Source organism: Dermacentor andersoni, chromosome 3, assembly GCF_023375885.2.
Source record: "Dermacentor andersoni chromosome 3, qqDerAnde1_hic_scaffold, whole genome shotgun sequence".
Classification (NCBI taxonomy): Eukaryota; Metazoa; Arthropoda; class Arachnida; order Ixodida; family Ixodidae; genus Dermacentor; species Dermacentor andersoni.
Window position 1 is genome coordinate 96229708 of NC_092816.1, and position 19020 is coordinate 96248727.

Consider the following 19020-nt stretch of genomic DNA (forward strand, 5'->3'; position numbering starts at 1 on the left):
ATCTTCGGCGGCTGCTGCTTACGGCGCGGCCATGCGGGCGCCGCATCTTGAAAGCGATCTGCGACGTGGCCAAAGTGCACGCCCGCGTGGGCCTCATCTTCAAAGCAATCTGCGATGTTTGCAGAGTGCGCGTAGTGTCGGTAGCTTCATATGCGATGTGCTTTCTACGTTTCGTTCGCAAGAGCTGTACGAACGTCAATTCGCTCGCTGCTACTACTGCGTGTCCTCACTCCAGCGTTTTTCAGCGAGTTTCCTCGGTCATCGAGCGAGATGTGTTCATGCTTACCTGTGCGCGTGTGACACAGTGCTTGTTCATTTATTTAGTGAGCGAATGCTTACAAGTTTATATGGCCGATAAATCTATTATCCTTACTTCGTATAGCTATCTACTAATTTTCTATTGCAATCGATGCTTCGCTTTTCGCGCAAGTCTGCGACATCTTTCTTTTTTTTTCTCCGCCCCAGTCAGCGCGACGAACGCGCCGATGGAGCAAGAGCCATCTCAGCGTCGGGCGCGTTGGACCACGCTGGTCGCGTCCGGTTACGTTGGCTGTGCCAGTGCTTCGAAGTATAGACGACGTTCATGCCAACGTGACGTAGCGTGTGCGCGCGTGCTCACGCCACGTCAGACTATATACGCGCCTTAACCGAGCGATTTTTTTCTCTGACTTTCATTAGTTCTAATTTTGTATAATTCGAATTTTCATAGCATCCCCGCGGAATTCGAATCAATGCGCTTTTATTGTACTTTAGAAGTCGCTTGTAACACGCGACGACACTTGTAGCGCAGCTAAGATATTTGCCCACCCATAGCAGAAGCGTGCCGTATTAAGGTAGTAGCGAAGACAAATGCCGCAGTTTCCGCAGCATGCTCGCCATGGGTTTGTCACTGGCAGCTAAGTGCACCCATCTCTGTTTCTGTCCCGTCAAAGTGGTCATGGCTACGTTATTGCCACAAACTTGCCGATAGTAACCATATTATTCATTACTGATACGCTTAATGTACTCAGGAGAAGAAAAAAAATCGCGTTCGGCACGTTCGGCTTGCTCCGCCGGCCGCCATTTTTGTTTTGTTGTCCCACACTGTTACAGCGCCAGCTGCCTATTTGTTGACCCGTTGTCATCCCGCAGCAAACGCGGGATGGAAAAAAAAAAGTTTTCTTTTCGTGGGAAATTTAATCCGCATAATGATTGCGCCCCTGAATTTGCGTCAATTTTTCTTTACAATAAAGTGTGATCATTATGCGAGTAAGTACGGTATAAAAGAAAAATATAGCTTGTCCCCACGTTGGCGATCAAAAAAAATAAAAGAAGGAGACGTGCAGAATTTACCTTCACAGAAGGGAATCTTCTTTTCTTTTTAATTGGGCTGTTGTAATGAAGGTGGTGTATCGTCACCACTTGCATTTCATTGGCCACAAATACCAACACACAAGAGAGTATTCCCGAGCGATCACTTTTAGAAGTACTACATTTGAACCCACTTATAAAGATACTGGTTTTAACAATATATCGGTTATAACAATGAGAAGCTGCTGCACCATCAACTTTTGTATGTTTTCCATGGTGAAATAACCCACTTACTACAATGCCCCGATGCGACATTATCGGTTATAACGATGATGTCAGGCTGCTGGGTGTCCGAGTCAAAAGGCAATGAAATGCGAAATCCTTGAAAAGAAAAAAAGAAAATGAGCAATTCGAGCCGCTGCATGACGGGCTGCTGCTTCAACAGCCGCCGTGCGCTAATTTTCCAGCCATCTCTGTGCGCCTCTCTCCCGTCGCCCTTCTACCCCTCTGAACATGCATGGGCTGCGCTCATAGCTCTAAGCCACCCCACGCTCCGAAACACGAATGAATCGCGCCAACTGCGCTGCTCGCAGATTGCTCGCTGGCTGCTCATTCAGCGCAGTCATGGCGCCGTTCTGCAAACGGCGTAATCACTCGCGTTTGTCTTTGTTGGTTGCGTAGAAATCGCTACTGGCCACGCAGTTTCTCAGCCTCGTTTGACCCCAACAGTTGGTTTGACTCGTCGCCGAAACGGAAGATGGCTGATGCACCCGCTGATCATCAGCAATGCACGACGTTGCCGGTGAAAAGAAAGCGCACGGCTATAGATTTGGAAACTAAGTGCTTCTAACCGATGAGGTGATCGTCGAGAATATGCTTGCATCAGATAGCGACGGCGGCACCGCCAGCAATGACGCGGTAGGGCAGGCTGCCTCAACGTTGTCCTCAAGGGAAGCCCGGCAGATGATACAGTCCCTCCGGGACTTCATTTTCGCGAGAAACCTTCCGCTGCACTGTGTGGAGCCCCTGAATGCCTTGGAGAAGGATGTCGGCAAGTTTCACATATATCATGCAAGGCTGAAGGGCATAGGGTTTTCTCGTGCAAGCCAGTGAGAAGCACACGGCGAGATGCTTGTGGCAAGCTCGCCTCAGCGTTTCTTCTGGATTTCTCAAGCTGACCGGCTGCTGTGGCAACCGTCTCCCATTTTTTAAAGGGGCCACCAAAGCAATGCCTCGGCGGTGCTCGCATATTGCTTGTCGCCCGTTACCCCTCTTTGCAGTTGTTATAGTAGTGCCATTCTTTAATGCCAACAGCCGCGGCTTGTTGCACGCGATCGGAGCGCCCAGGAAGCAGTTAAACGAATGAACACAATCAGCAGCTGGATGGAGGAAGGTGCTGGGGAGGGGCACTGGCTTCCCCACCTTTATAGTTTTCTCACATCAGCTCTGTCACACCCCTATATTTCGATTTTTTTATGCAACCTGGTTATAACAATGGAATTTTCGTGGCACTTGAACATTGTTATTAGTGGTTCAACTCTATTATCACTTTCACAAGATTTTACGTGACTCTTCATTAGCCTTTCTGAAATATAGGGCCAAGAGCACTCGTGGCACTCTGCGCATATAATGAGCTTGGCACAGCGTCAGAAATGCTGGTGGCCGTATAAGCCGACGCATCCGGTGCCCAGTCTCACAAAATCTCGCACAAGGTATGTTATCTCGGAAAGTGACTGTAGTCGAGCACACAAAATGAACCCATGACAACCTTCAATAAAACGAGCTCTGCCGACACTTCGTGATGTTGCAATGATGCTGCTTCTGACAGCTCTGACGGGAGGCTGTTGCTAATGCCGCGAATGCAGTTTTGTTTTCGTATCCGATCGTAATGCACAGGCAATTTTTGGACTCGTATTTTTCGGAGAAAAGGTGCGTGGTGGATTTGTGCAAATACGGTGGATTTGCCTAAATCCAGAAAGAACATTCGTAGGCTGTCAAGGCGAGACATGCATCTAACAACTGAAAACTGTGCATAAATGATTTCCTTTAAGTGTTCACTCGCGAACTTGTTGGTCTATTGCAGCAGAACCATTTGAAAGACTTTCCACTTGCATCAGTCCTTCCTTCTGTACACTTCAAAAATGCTTTTTTCCCCTTAGTATTAGAACGAAATGAATATTTGACAAGTTCTTATAGTTAACTCTCAGATTGATTAGAAATCGAATAGAGAGAACAATTCAATTCGTATTTGAAATTTCTGGTATTCGCGCACTTCTACCACGTTGTCATTTGAATGATTTGGCCACTGTGCCAATACACTACATCATGAGTGGAATGTTCGATCGGTGATGCCAGCATACATCAAGAAATGATAATGAAGAGCGAGGACATTCAAGTGATAATAATTTCAGGTCGTATAGATAATAATTTCTAAAAGCAATAAGGAAATGGTTTATGTCTCCTGATAACTACTAAGAAAGAAGCCTTGAACGGTGCCTCTGATGGAATGTTGGCTTATGACACGTGTCACATGTTTGCATGCCATATGATGCGAAGATGACGCTGATCTGACAATCACATTTGTTCGTCACCAAAGGGTGCACAAAAGAATTTTATGCCTTCACGACCGGACAACACATCATTTACACAACACTAAAAAAAAATTCATTTAATTTTATGTAAAAGAAGACAAAATAATACTTATGTCGACCGTCTTGTGACAGGCACCCCAAATAGATTGTGAAAAAAAAAAAGAATTATAAGACGCTGCTTGCAATTTTCGTCAATCTGTAGATCTGATGCTGCAGCCTCTGACCAATTTTGCTAGGCTTAAATCTCTGGCCAACTAAACAGATTAAGAAGCATTGTTTAGTATCTCATGGATTCACCAGACATTTGCTAATACAGTGGAATGTTATAATGAGTATGTATATAGCAAAGCAATTATAAGATTTGATTGGTCATGCTTTATTTCACTGTAGTATTTTCCTGCTCTAATGACACAAAATGCTAGATCAAACACGATATTGGCTCTAGTGAAGTAAACTTCTTGCTTGAATATGGCTAAAAAATGTGTATTCCAATTGCAAAAATGTCAGTTGACCGATTTTTCAGACACCTGGTTTTTCGGACCTGTGTGTTTATTCAGACTTATGCAACTGCCACCTTACCCTAGAATTAATACATAATGGCACACAAAATTGCAGACGTCGCACAGTATGGTGCTCAATCATAACACAAAGTGTTCTCTGCTGAGCTTCAGTGAGAAACGGTTCCATGTGCGTATGTCACACAATCATCATCTTGCAAATTTCCTGGCACTCCCGCTGAAGGTGTGACACCTGGCAAATAATTGTTACTGTGGCCTTTTGTGTGATGGCTGCCTGCACTGTCATTGGAAACAACATACAGTTGAACCTCGCAATAACGAGATTGTCGGGGAACGCTAAAAAATTCGCTTTCGCGAGAATTTTGTTGTTGCGAAATGAGACAGCACAGATAGGTAATGCATTGCAAAACATAAATTTACTGTCGAAATTTCATTAGCCTACTTTGGCAAGCTTGCTAGAGGATATAGGACTGCATTGTCGACAGTACAAAGTGCGCCGCATGCATTGATCAGCAGAGGCAGCACTGCGCTGGAGCAGTGTTCCTGGTCAATTGCTTTCCGAGATGTGATCGCTTTTGCGAGATTTTGCAGAACTCGGCACTGGACACAGAGCAACAGCCCTCCACGCATGCAGAAGCATTTATCCAGCACACGCTGTCACCTGTAAACACAGACGCTTCCGGTGCAGAGCGCAAAAATGATCATATCTTGTATACCCGAAGGAAGTCTATCGAAATTACGGCCCCTTAGCGCAAATTTATGTCCGGCGCCGAATCTTCACTTGATGCCTGTGAGGTGGCACCGAAACCAGTGTTCTTGAAGCAAGGAATGCATACTCCCAGACAATCACTCAATCACAGCTCGACACGTGCCACTCCACGCTGTGACCGCCATCTCGAGCGCCATAAACAATTCCATGTCGGTGGGACGTGGATTTGCTTGTTTTTGGTGCATTTTTCTCACTACGCACCGCACTAGGTGTGCAAAAACTGTCATCACATATCGGTATCAACATGTGTGTCGCTTCAAACTGGCATCAATGAACAAGATGGCGGTGATGACTTGTTTCCGGCATGATCACTTCTGGCACTTGGTTGTTTTTGTAAACAAGAATGGTGGCACCCACGCAAGTGTAATGTGGTGATATATTATGCTATTAGTGCAAAGCAATAGCAATTGAGCACATTTTGGAGCCTGCTAGCCTTGCGCGAGTAGGTGATATGCGGGGTTGCATTCCGACAAATTTCGTTGATGCGGGATTGTAGTATAGCAACATTTCGTTGCCGAGAGGTACGAAATGCATTGAATCCTATGGGCGTTCGCCGGGATACAAAAATATTTCGTTGCTGTGAGAATTTCATAGCCACAAGATTTCGTTATCGTGAGTTTTGACTGTAATTAAAGGGTATGCTGCAAATGAAATGTTTCATTATTGTTGATCATACATAGTGAGCATATGAAAAGTACACGGCCAAATGGGCAAGGGGTCCTGAACGACCCCTCGGGCTTGGTGAAATAACATAGTCCGTGTGTAGCATACGCTACCGTGAATATCTCGGTCAAGTTTTGCTGTCGTACAAGGTGTGTAAAACTTGCAAGCGGATTGCAAAGTCACCATTCTCTCAAACGCTCTCTTTTGAACACAAGGCCCTGTCCTCACACCCTTCTGGACGCTTTATTTTGTCATCGGACACTTTATTTCCTCATTCTCTTATACGGCTGCAATTGGCCGATAGCTGACATCATGCTGCGGTCGGCTACAGGGCGTAGATACTGCGGCCGCCATGGGGTGCCGCCACGAGTCCACTGGCTAAGCGCACTGCGGCTCGCTGAGGACAACTGCATTCGGCTTATGTTTAGCGCATTGCAGGCACCAAAGGCGAAAGTCGTGGCACCTATGTTAACATCCAAAATGAAATTTTAACTGCATGCCACGGTGACATATAGAAGGCGGAGTGCTATGGGCATGCCCCACTGTGCCATATAGCCTTCGCAGTGCAAGGCATATAGGCCGTGTTTGATTGCCAATAACTCCACTTTTGCTGAATGCATTGAAGTACTCTTTGTGGTAAAGTATTTCTGAAATGGCCTACTTTCACTTCAAATGCCTTTCTCCACTTCGATAAAAAGTGGTTCAGGGCTCCTTTAAAGCAAAACCAAATGACTGGCCAGAGTAACTCTGAGGGTTATGTTAGCTGGTGCGCATAAAGGTAATGGCCATTAAATTTGGCTCCATGGTGGCGCAGTCCGTATGTTTCCGTTAGGCATCTTAATAATTTGTAACGTAATAAAAGACTGTGCATGCTTGTAGACTTGTATTTGCGAATGTGCAGCAAAGCTGCCACTGGTTCTTAGAATGCACGTTTCGCTTTTATGTTATGACCGATTCCCTTGAAAGAGAAATCAACCAATTATTTTTCGGACGTGACCAATGCCCGTAATTTTGCCAGAAAGCCAGAATTCCGGTCTACCAAACTTGGAGTATGGCTGACATAGTGTATTTGAAATTCCAATAGTTCAGTTTGCCAATATATCTTAAAAGGACAGTAACGAGAAATATAGAGTTGCGCTCGATTGGCAACTTTGAGTTAATGAACACCACAATGTTGCTCTTACTACGAGCCGAGGCTTAGTAAGTCAAGAAATAAAGAACGAAATACAGGTGACAACTGCATGTTTCAATTCCACCACTATATCTTAGTGGTGTCTTAGATATTGATGTCGTCTTGAGGCTAATAGATGCCTAATAAACACAGGGTGAGTACCTACCGGGAAAACCGGGAATTCTCAGGTAATTTGAATAGTCTGGAAATACTCAGGGAAAGCTCAGGGAATTTGTGTTTATATCAGGGAAAATTAGCTGTAATTTTATTGAAAGGGAACGAAAGTCGTGTTAATGCTGGCTCCAGTAACAGACGAATCGCAATGAACCGTCGTTGACGCGTGTCGTTGGCACAAGGTATTGCCAGAGTAGTTAACGAGTTATTTTCCAGACGCTCGATTTTTCGTATGTGCCCGATAATTCGCACGGCTTTGCGGCACCACCACGTGCTCCATAGAGTCAATGTATATTGCCCTGACTGCAGGTCTGAAATGGCATTAATCAAAGCCACCACCGCCCTCATTTCGATTATCTCGCCGCCTCGAACCGGTGCTCTTGCACGCAGATCCGCTGGCAGCCGCAGCCGCCACCGCGCAACGTTAGGCCTAGCTGCTTCTACGTTCGCTAGCTTCTTGCCGTGCGGTGCCATGTTTTTCATTGAAAGAATTCGCCGCTGTCAGCAATGGCACCCACTCCGCCTTTGTAATCCTCGCGATTGGCTTCGAAGCTCGCAAAGCACAGAACGTTGCGTAATGCTAGTCTTTGACAGTTAGCTTCGCCTCAATACAGAACTGTTACGCGGTGCTAGCATAACAGCCGTGGGACGGGGCAATTGTCACGAGACACAGTATGTATTCCTTAAATGTACACGCGTGCACCCCTGTCTCCTGCCACAATACGAGCACCGATATGCCTAATAAGTGTACTCGCAACCCTTGAGAGCTTTTTCAGACGTGTCTGTGCCAATTTGAGCCCTTAACTCTTTCGTTACCGTGAGAATATGTTAACTTTTTATAGGTCCCGGTAAAAAAAAACATTTACCACTACAAATAATATTCCAGCACACATTGCAGCATAGCATGTTTTGCATAATGAAATTCTCTTTCCAAAAACGTATGTTGCCAAAAAAAAAATTTTTTTAGGTAGAACAAAATTCTAGAATGCACCATTTTGGCGGCCAGTTGATAAAAAACAATAAGAAACGATATCTGCTAAAAGATTAATATCAAAGGAAATTCAGAATACACATTTCAAAGTTAAATAACCCAGGAATAGTGTCTGAAAAGAATGAATGCTCAGTACACCGCCGTTCTTCGGATACAAAATAGAAACTAAGACCAGTACATCCCTCAAGCCATGCGGTGAAGCAGTTCCTGGATGTTGTGAAGCATAGATGCATTCCGCACTTTTTCCAAAATATGTCTGGTATTTGTTCATCTTTGTGGTCCTCGTAACAAACACATTCTGCAGTTCCGTTTTTTCAGCATCTTCTGAGGATGGTCCGATGAGAAGTCCAGGGAACGTACTTCACCAGTTCGTCTAGAGTCATGCACCTGACCTCTTCCAGGACCAATCGCTCTCAGCGTAGCTGGGCGACTACAAGGTTATGCATCCAAGCATATCTGTTTGCAATTTTGCAGATTGTCTTTATCACTACCGCAGAGAAGAAGAGCAGAAAGAAATCCCACGCCGTTGCAAACTGCCTTGCGCTGATCCACAGTGCTGGGCCGAGATGTGCTACAGGTGGCCTTCTTGGCGTGAATGGAAGTTTCTTTGCTGCCGATGGCAGGACATCATAACCAAGCGAAGTATGCACCCTGAAGATAATTAAGAGAGCTCTCAGGTTGTGCAAGAAGATCGGCAGATAAGTGCGCACAAGGAAGGAGACCGCTCAAGGCCGTAACGGAAACTCGCCAGTGGACAGTTGCGGATGTCCCATGCCGACTCAAAACATCGTCACCATCAGAGCTCTCATCTGTTTGCTATCATCTTCGAAATCATAAATCGAATGCTCATTACTAAATTGAAGTGCGAGTGCAGCATAGTTTCGAGCACGGCGCTTTTCTCGTGACGCAGCTGCGTGGGACGATGCCATGGGAGCCACTTTCAATAGCTACACAGTGACACCGGCAGCGCCCCTTGCCTGGATTTTACAAGAGAAGCGAAACCGATAATCTCTGAAACTGGTTGAAAATGCCAAGTCCACATGCTCGACATGTGGCGGACCTTCAGAAATACACTTTGTTGCAATAAAATGACTCGAACTCCAAACCAAAGCTGACTAGGGAACAGCTGGCGTCATTTTTGGTTAATTATCACCGCTCAGCACTGTCGGACGGCAAAACCGGCGATATAATTTAATTCTTGACTTACTGGGAGTCATTTGATTACAGAATTTTGATGCTAGTGCAGTGTAATCTTGAATGGCATGATTTTTTCTCAAGCGTGGCAAAACGTGACGGCCACACATCTTTTCGCTACAAGACACGCGCATTTGTTCACAAAAAGGTCCATCGAAAATCACAACATCACCGGAACGCAAAAATTTTAACTGATTCTGACAGTTCAGTGCCTGTACTAACTACTGGATGGCCTTAATTAAGTGGATATGAAACGGCTGCAACATGTCGATATCGGCGATCTAAAGTATAGATCACCGCTGATCGGTTTTAATAGGCATGGTAACAAAAAAGTTAAGGGCAGTTTAAGACATGCATTCATTTTTTTCGGGCTGCCCGATTTTTCGGATGTTTTCGCAGCCCCTGGGGAGTCAGAAAAATCGGACGTTGACTGTACAACTGACCAAGAGGATGCTTCAAATGATCCATGGGGCAAACGCATGGCGGAATGAGGATGAGAACAGACAATACCGACGCACTGAGGAATTAACAAGAAGGGAAGCGGGCCGCCGCCTCTTTGAAGGAGCGTGAGCTCAAGAAAACAGTGTTGGCTGATGCCGAGATGCAGGTGTACCTCATCCAAACCAAAATAAACTCTTTAAAGCAGTGAAACCCAACACTGAGATATTGTGTACGGGCTTAGAGTATGTCAGGACAGCTGAGGTTGACTTCTCAGCTGCTGAGAGACAATCTTAGTTGTGACAAAGTTCAGGCTCCATACCGATGAGCTTGCTATCAGTTGGTAGAAATAGCTCATATTTGAAAATATTTACTTCTGTAGGCATCTCCTTTTCATCCGTATTTGAAAATGTTCTACTCAATTCGGAATGGGTTTTACCATTTTTTCCGCTGTGCGTTTTACTATAACCTTCTTTCTATTTTCTTTTTGAATGCAATAGATATTGATGAAGAAATTGCGGTCACTGACCAAGTCAAGGTGAAAATAACACAGAGACGTTTCGGGACCCGTAGGGGTTCCTTGATCACACTAAATGTATATATATGTATTACTCCTTACTATTCAAAGTGGATTAAATCATCTTTTTCCAACATGCTTACTAGAGAGTGACAGCATCGGGCAACATTGTGTCAGCCCGTCTAGACATAAAACTAAATTCTGGCTCATTCAGGGAATTTTGTGAAGGTGCTCAGGGAAAACCTGGAAAACTCAGGGAATTTGGAAATGTCAACTTGGTAGACACCCTGAAACAAGGAATACATTGCATTCTAATGGAACGAAAGACCCAACCCAGTGACTTTCAAGAACTTTTCTACTCAAAAAGTGACCCACTTTGATGGCTTAGCGGCTATGGCATGGTGCTGCTAAGCACGATGTCGTGGAAAGAAATCCCGGCTGTGGCAGCCGCATTTATTTGGGGCGAAATGCAAAAATGCCCGTGTCCCGTGCATTGGGGGCACGTCAAAAATCTCCTGGTGGTCAAAATTAATGTGGAGTCCCATACTGCAGCGTGCCTCATAATCAAATCGTGGTTTTGGCACGTAAAACCCTAGGATTCAATTCAACTTAAAAAGCAGCCCAAACAGACAACATTGAAAAAAATATATATATGTGCTGAAGTCATTAACAATGATTGTCAATTTATGTGAATAGCCAAATGCTACAAGAAAGCTCCTCGATTTATTGAAGAAATGATACGCTTCAAGGTGCACATTTCTTACAGCAAGGATATTTAGGTAGCGTTTGCTGTTTCACTGCTTAATTCCATAGAGAACAGAGCTGTTAACTGTCACATCTGCAGCAGTACTATAGATGGGCATCACGTGCATCACAAAGAACTGTGATAGTGATTGGCGTTCGGCAGTGAACGCACCTCGCAACTTGGTTTCACAAGCGTGCGTGCCCCTTTGCATCGAGAGGATGGCCACTGCTGTAGCTTAGTGGCAAAACATTGCTCGCGTAAAGCAAAAGATGCCGGGGGTTTTACTTCCATCAGCTGCAAGTTGTCCTTTCATCTGCTTTCATTTCCCTTCTGCTTATTAATATTACATTTAAACAAAGTCTCAAATTTAATTTCCCCAATGCTTTCTCTGGCTTCGTTTTCTGTTGGCTTCATGTAATCGTAACTAACAAAAATAGGAGCTCCTCAGCTTCCCTTATTCTTCTCTCTCAAGGTATTGCAATGGCGTACAGGCACCGCCGCATGGGCATGAGATTCAATATGAGAAACTTTGCCTTTCATTTTCTCTGCTAATTACCAACCCTTTTCTGCCAGAAAAAATGGGGATGGGGTGTTGCAATGATAGTTCACCAGACAAAACTGATTTATGGTTGCCTTTTAGTCTTTCTTTAACTTGATGTGCCTGCCCAAGCCAATGTTATTTATTCCTTGTGACTTCCATTGCAGGTTCGAGCTCCCAAAATGCCAATGGTGACATGACGGTACCTCAGCTGCTGCTGCTTTACTACCTACTGCTGTACGAGGACACCCGGCTCAACAACATGAAGGCGATTGTGTCCTCGGGTCGCAAGGTGTGTTTGATTCCCCGAAGAAGTGAAGCCCACGAGTATTTTTTTTGTGGCATTTGATAGGTGAAATAGCCTTTATTTAAGCGTGGGAATATAAAGGAATAACCCTCTTCAGGTGCCAAATAATGCTGTCTATCGAAAATTTAGTTTCAACACATTTCTTGCATCTTCAGAGTCATGTAATGCGTACAGTTACGGAATAGTAAAGAATTTCCAGTTCTTAAGTGAGTTTTGCTAAGCTTACAGAATATGGACTTGATGTGAGTACTCTCTGCAGTAACATCAGATATGAGAACATCAAATATTTCATGTTTAGCATATTTGGAAAACATGTCTCCAGCCACTTGAAAGATATTCCTGATGTCAAATATTGTGAAAAAAATAAATAAAAAGGAAAGTAAGCCCGTTGCATGACAGCATACTGACACTGGGAGTAAAACACCCAGCAATTTAAATTTCCAGTTTGTTTTACTAAAACGCTTTACGCATATTGTGGAAACTTGCAGCAATGGCCTAATCTGAAATGTTCAAAGATGTATGAATCACATTTTAAACATTACTATATTCATCTGTGCTTTCAGTATTGGTGCACTGTCTTGGCATGTACACTTGGGCACACAGCACCTGAAGCGGACAATTAAGAAAAAAGGGATGGCACTCCTCTATTTAATTTAGATTTCAAGTAAGAAATACTAAAGAACAAAAGCAATAGATTGCTGACCAATCACACGTGTGTGAGACATTGTACATAAAACTTTGTTAATTCGAATTTCACAGGACTGAAAGAATGTCCGCATTAACCAAATGTTGAATTATTGAGGGTATCAAGAAATCAAGACACTGTCAGGTTTGTTAGGCCTAACTTGGGCTTTCCGCACCTTACAACTTCCACACCGCCGCCCGCAACCGCGCACACACACACAGCTGCTCACACACTACGAAGGGATGTCATCACAGCCCGTGTCTTCCGCTACCATGGCCAGGAGGCACCACATACTCCGAGTTCTTTGCGGTATTGTCCTTAGGGCAAAATGTTTAAAATTTGCGTTCATTCATTACGTCTGGCCATGCAGGTGAAGCGGTACGGTGCCGAACTGCTGTCACAGCTGCCCATTCGATATTTGGTGATGCGGGCACAACGGGAGGAACGCTACGCAGGCCTCTTCCCACCGCTGCTGCGCCTGCTGGCCTCGCATCATCCGCATCTCTGCATGGTGGACGATTGGCTCCGCGGCGAAAGTGCTGCTGCAGTCACTGCCCTGCCGCACCGCCGCTTCGGCCCACGGTTGGGGCCAAGGGCACCGTGCACCGTGCCCAGCCTTGCGCAGGGTCAGTTGGTCTCGCATCACCTTGCCTCTTTGCCACAATACCCGTTGTGGTGGCTCACTGGAAATGGCCTCGTGCTGCTGAGCAAGAGGTCATCGGTTTGATTGCTGGTCCCTGTGGCCACACCACGATGGGTGTGGGATGCAGAAACGCTCATGTGCTTAGATATAGGTGCCTGTTAAAAGAACCCCAGGTAGAAACTAGCCCAGAGCCCAAACACTGCGGTGTTTCTCATAGTCGATTGGGCTGCTTGGGGACGTCGGATGCCGTAATTTAAGTAAAAGAGGCCGTGACATGCTCGTCCAACTATACTCAGTTTATTATGGTAACTAAGAGGAGAGGGCTCAGTATGGTTATATGCACAAAGAAATTGGGCTGTCGCCACACATCTTAACAAGAAATTACAGTTTGAAATCGCTGCCTCTACGCTCCTCCCATTAATGGCAACCGCGGTTTCAGCATGGCTTGGGTGGCATCAAGAAGTGTGGGGCCATCACTGTGTTGTCTGCTCTCTGCAACATGCCAAGACCATGTTCATGCTACAACAGACTCCCTCTGCTCCACAGGCTGTGGCACGCAATGGCACAGCAATGGTGTCCACTGTGACCGCAAATCTTTCACTCGTGTGAAAAAAAAAAAAGAGCACGCACGAGAGAACAGAGGTAAAAACTATCTCGGGCTGACTGCCAAGGTGCACATGTGAAAATGAAACCATACGAATAGTACCACGCACAATGACTGCATAACGCACTTCATTTCGTTGCCCGTCGTTGTTGCCAGGCTGCTGTACGGTTCAACTGCAATGTGAAAAAATTAAAATACAAATTGTCCCCCATACCAAATGCACTAAAGTTCTGCCAGCTTGCTATGGGATGCGTACAGTTTAACATGTACCACACAATTCAAGCTAATAGATTAGGTGTCATAAGCCCCGTTTACATGAATGTGACAGCGGCGCATCGCATTTCCAAGTGCGTTTGGGAAAGGCGATGCGACGCTGTTTACATGTAGCGCATTAACTCTTGCGAGAACGTAGCGCCACATGGTATCGTTATGTTGGAAGTGCAGCCCGCTTCTGCTTCGGGCGCTGCTGTCTTGCACCTTGACCCACGTGGCAGTCCTGCAGCTAATTCCTTTCTATAATTCCTAATGCAGCAACCCTGCGTTTACATGCTCCGCGTGAGTTGACTCCCGCCGGTAAATCTACCCTCGCCTGGCGCATTAAGGTGATGCGCCTTCCCAGCGCATTACCGCTGTTTACATGAATGCGATGTGCTAGAAATGCGATGTGACACTGTCGCATTCATGTAAACCGGGCTATAGCCCCTTTAATTTTGCCATGATGGCTGTTATAAATGTAACCAAAAAATCAAGTGGCCCACTTTAGTACAAAAGTGCAGTGGTGTCACAAAGCTCACAGATATTAACTGCAATGTCATCGTATAGTTACTACAAAAAACATTTAAATATACAAGGACTTTGTAAAGTGCCGCCACTATCTTTGTGGCTATACTGCACATTTACATGCGACACCAGAGGAGAGGTTTTGCATCATCTACACAAGGGAAGTTGTGGTGGCACCTTTGTATATGGTATTACTGAAGGAGGAGGAAAGAAAGGAAAAAAAAGCCAAGCTTGTTATCCAGAAAAATGTCTGGTTAGCCACCCTATCTATGCTGGGGGGATAGGAGAGGGGAATAGATGGGAGAGAGGGAGGGAAGGAAGAATGCAATGAGTTCGCGCATGCACATGGAGGGCACCACTAAGTCAAAGGTGCTCACACAGGCCTAGTCACCCTCAAAAAACACAAAAATGCCTTCACAGCCTTGTGGGCCGACGAGCGATAGGGACGGTATTCGAGTAGCGCCTACACATACACTGGCCGGTCGTCCAATTGTCGCAATGTGATAAGAGAGTATTTGCCTTTGCAACTGAATTCGTCGACAGTGGCACAATATATGCTCGACGATCTCTTGGGTTGCCACATGTGTCTCACGCAGCACTGTTTGTCATTCCAATCTGAAGGCCACTCCCAGCCACAGCCGGCACAGAAGCAATGCCTCATGTCAATGAAGCCCAGGTAGAGGTTGTAACTGCAGTGAAGGGTTCAGTTCATGTAACCTAGTGCGCCTTATATTTGGGGTGTTCCACTCTGCTAATGAGAATGTGCGTGCCAGGGGACGAAACTGCCTAGCAGCACCTGTCCTGGAAAAGAGTATGAAAACGCTGTGTTCTTAATGTGACGCTCGGGCAGCTCTGTTTGCATGATCATTTTCACTGATCACGCAATGGCTGGGTAACCACTGGAAAATAATATTGTGGCCTTTTTGTTTGGTGTCATGGTGAAGTTCGACGATTTCGTACGTCAGGTCTTCATGAGATACACGTCTGAGAACTGATTGCATACAGCGTAAAGCCAGTCTTGGGTCGGAAAACATGGCCTTTTTACCAGTACTCTCTGTTTCAATAAATTGAAGTGCGCTGCGCAAGTGCACTGTGCAGAGCCGCGAGTTCTGCAGCCGTAAACATTGTGACGTGTAGTATTACTGAAATTCCTCAGTGGAAGTTGTACCTGATCTGGTTTCTTTGTGTTGTGAGAACTACAGAAAGCAATACGGATGGAATGAATTAGGAAACAAGAAAACCACAGTTCTTTTAGTGCCAATATGGAAAAGGTGAAAGCACTTGAACCTCTCAGAAGTGCTTTGGGCATTTCTCTGACATGACAAAGGATAGTTGGTGTATTGATGAGCACTGCTGTGCTTTGTGACCCCGCAAAACATAAAATGCAGAGGTGCACTTTCCAATTTAGGCTGAAACTGTGCAGAGTGTAAGGAGCATAGTGTAATCAGTACATTTCCTCTGTGTTCGGATTATGCCACCTTGTAATTTCAAGCATCATAGTGTTGCAGTTTCCAGATGAAATAACTGTGTGTCTCGTTGAATGTTGCGCAGCCTTCAGCCGCCTGCACAAGTGCCCCATCGACCTGATGTCCCAGCTGGACCGCCTGAACACGATGCCCTTGCCCCAGCTGTGGCCCTATGCCCAACCACTAGTCTCCAACCTGCCTCTCCTCCTGGAGGAAGGATGCCCACGACAGGCGAGTCTATCTTGTCTCATTTGTTCTAATGGTTCTGCTTATTAAGTAGCTTGTGTTTAGACCAGAATTCGTCAGTGCAAGATCTGAGAAGTCTATGCTCTGTTTTGTACTTAGCAGGCAATGCTGTGAAAGCTATGCAAGTAGTGCCGTTCACAGAAGTGTCACTCCGCGTGTTTTACAGTGCAGCAATTTTGGATCCACAAAACTTTATTATGTACAGTGGAACCCCGGTTATACGTCCCCCAGTTTTGCGACGACCCGGGTTTTACAATGGATTAGCTCAGTCCCGGCGAAGTCCCCATAGAAGCAATGCATTAAAAATCCCGGTTATCCGACGCAATTTTACGCCTCATTATACGACGACCCTCACGAAGCGCGGGATGGAACGGCGAATGAAAGAAAAGTGTCGGTCTCTTTCCTCGCTCCGTCTCTCCATTTCATCTATCCACAATCACTTTCTCCCTCTCTTCTCAGCGGCATCGCCTCTCGTCGCGTTGGGGAAGTGTTTCTCTCCTTCCAGTTTCCCAGCAGCAGATCGCGGACAAGATAGCGTGGAGAGGCCTAGGTTATCACACGTGTTCTTCGACGTAATCCTAGCGACCAGCGTTCAGCAGAGGTCTTGAGTTGTGTTAGCAATGCGAAGCACGATGTCCCGAAAGCGGACAGTTCTGTCGCTCTGCGATAAGCTGAATATTATCGAGGAAGCGGAAAAGCGGCATGGAGCCACGAAAGCCAGCATTGCCCGGGACCTTAAGATACCCGAATGTTTGCTTAAGATGATCCTGGCAAACAAAGCGGTGATATTGCAGAATGCCAACAAATTCGGGCTCAAGCGGAAAGCGGCAAAAGATGGACAGGATGAGAAGTTAGAAAAAGTTCTTGTCAAGTGGCTGCATCAAGCACGGAGCCCTGCGATCAACGTTGACGGCGCCATTCTAAAAGAAAAGGCGGACCTTGTGGCATTGCGTCTGAGCATCGACGACTTTCAGGCATCGAACAGGTGGCTGGATCGCTTTAAGAAACGAAACAGGATTGTGTACAGCCGCTCCTGCGGAGAAAGCACTTCCGTGGACGCTTCGACGGTGAACGAGTGGATGGAGCCGCTGCCGGAGATGATTTCTGCATACAAGCCCTGCGACATTTTCAATGCTGATGAGAGCGGTATTTTTTGACCATATGCAGCCCGTGCAAACCCTTGCGTTTAAGGGTGACAGCTGTCATGGTGGCAAGCGTAGTAAAGAGTGTGGCGGCACTATTCTGTGCTAACGAGGACGGTTCTGAGAGGCTGACTTGCCAAGAAATAAAAAATAATAATTCAAATATAGGTCGACCCATACCTTTTTAGAAAAAGGAAAAACTTTGAGCACAACACACCATTATTTACCACAAGATCAGCTAGTAAATTTTGCTAGCCGATGCTACAGGCTGCATCCTCATCAGAACTGCCAAGAAGTTGTCTCGTTGGATGCTTCGCGGGCGTCCTCTGCACCCCAAACAACATAGTCCTCGGCGCAGTTGAGTGCGTTTGTTATAGAGCATTCCTGGATAATCTCCAAACTGGCTTTACGGCAAGAATGACAAAGTATTAGTTGGGTACGTTTGCTGGCTTTGTTCACAAATATAGGTGTGGCATAATTGTTGCTGTGTTATCGTGTTTAGTTCTGGTCATGCCACAGCCCTTGATGCGATGCCCTGCGCATGCGTGACATGCACACATATGTATATATACTACGGAGCAATAAAGGTGGGGGTTGATTCCCGTTCGTGTTCAAGATGGTGTCATTCGTCGCGGAAACACGACATGGTGTCAGAAGTGGTCTTCGCAAATTGGATGGAACTACAGGCGACGTGAGAAGATACAGCTACGGCCGCCCTCCATCGTTGGCATCCTCAGCTCGGACACGATAAGTTGATAACGGAACAAGAGCTTCGAGCCATGGCGCGTGAGGAAAGTGGTATTTCGTGCCAGCTCTTTCCTGTACAGCCACCAACGAGCTTCAACTTTGACAAGGCGTCAGAGTGGCCAGCGTGGGTGCAAGAATTCAATGATTATCGATTTGCTTCCGGCCTTAATGAGCGAACTCAAGAGGCTCAGGTACGTACGCTGCTGTATACCATGGGGCGACAGGCATGCTACGTATTCAAGACCTTTGAGATGTCGGAAGAACACTCGAAGGACTATGAAGTGGTGAAAAAACGTTTCGACGCCTACTTCATTGCCACGTGCAATTTGGTCTACGAAATTGCGTGTTTTCATCGTCGCCACCAAGTTTCAGGCGAATCGGTGGACCAGTATGTAACAGCCCTACATACTTTGGCAGATAAATGTGACTATGGCATGATGAAAGAACGGATGATCCTCGACCGTTTCGTGGTTGGACTACGTGACACAAAGCTGTCCGAGGCCCTACAGATGGACGCTGCACTGACTCTGAAAACGGCACGCATCCGAGGTAGATTTGTGCAGTGTTCCCCGGACGGCTACATTGAGTGAGCAGACAGAGTGTGCCATCTATTTTGTTGGGACATTAACTGGTACAATTGCAAGAGCTCGTTTTGTTCAAGTTGCTATTAATGGGGTCACAGTGTCTGCTAAGATTGACACAGGAGCAGGGGTAAATGTTGTTCCAGCATCATTTCTTGGTGTACCCAAGACTCTAGAGCGTTCTAACGTAATTTTGAAGGGGCCAGGCAATGAAGTGCTA

The 19020-nt window shown here is 45.9% G+C and overlaps 1 protein-coding gene across 1 annotated transcript in view; it reads left to right on the forward strand.

Moving 5' to 3' along the window:
* The window catches only part of IntS2 (integrator complex subunit 2), a 59359-nt gene that overhangs the window by 20312 nt on the left and 20027 nt on the right, over positions 1 to 19020 (forward strand). Inside the window, exons 12-14 of the mRNA XM_050188821.3 lie at positions 11767 to 11891; positions 12962 to 13217; positions 16170 to 16315. Coding sequence (XP_050044778.1) covers positions 11767 to 11891; positions 12962 to 13217; positions 16170 to 16315 — 527 coding nt within the window. The remainder of the gene's footprint in view (positions 1 to 11766; positions 11892 to 12961; positions 13218 to 16169; positions 16316 to 19020) is intronic.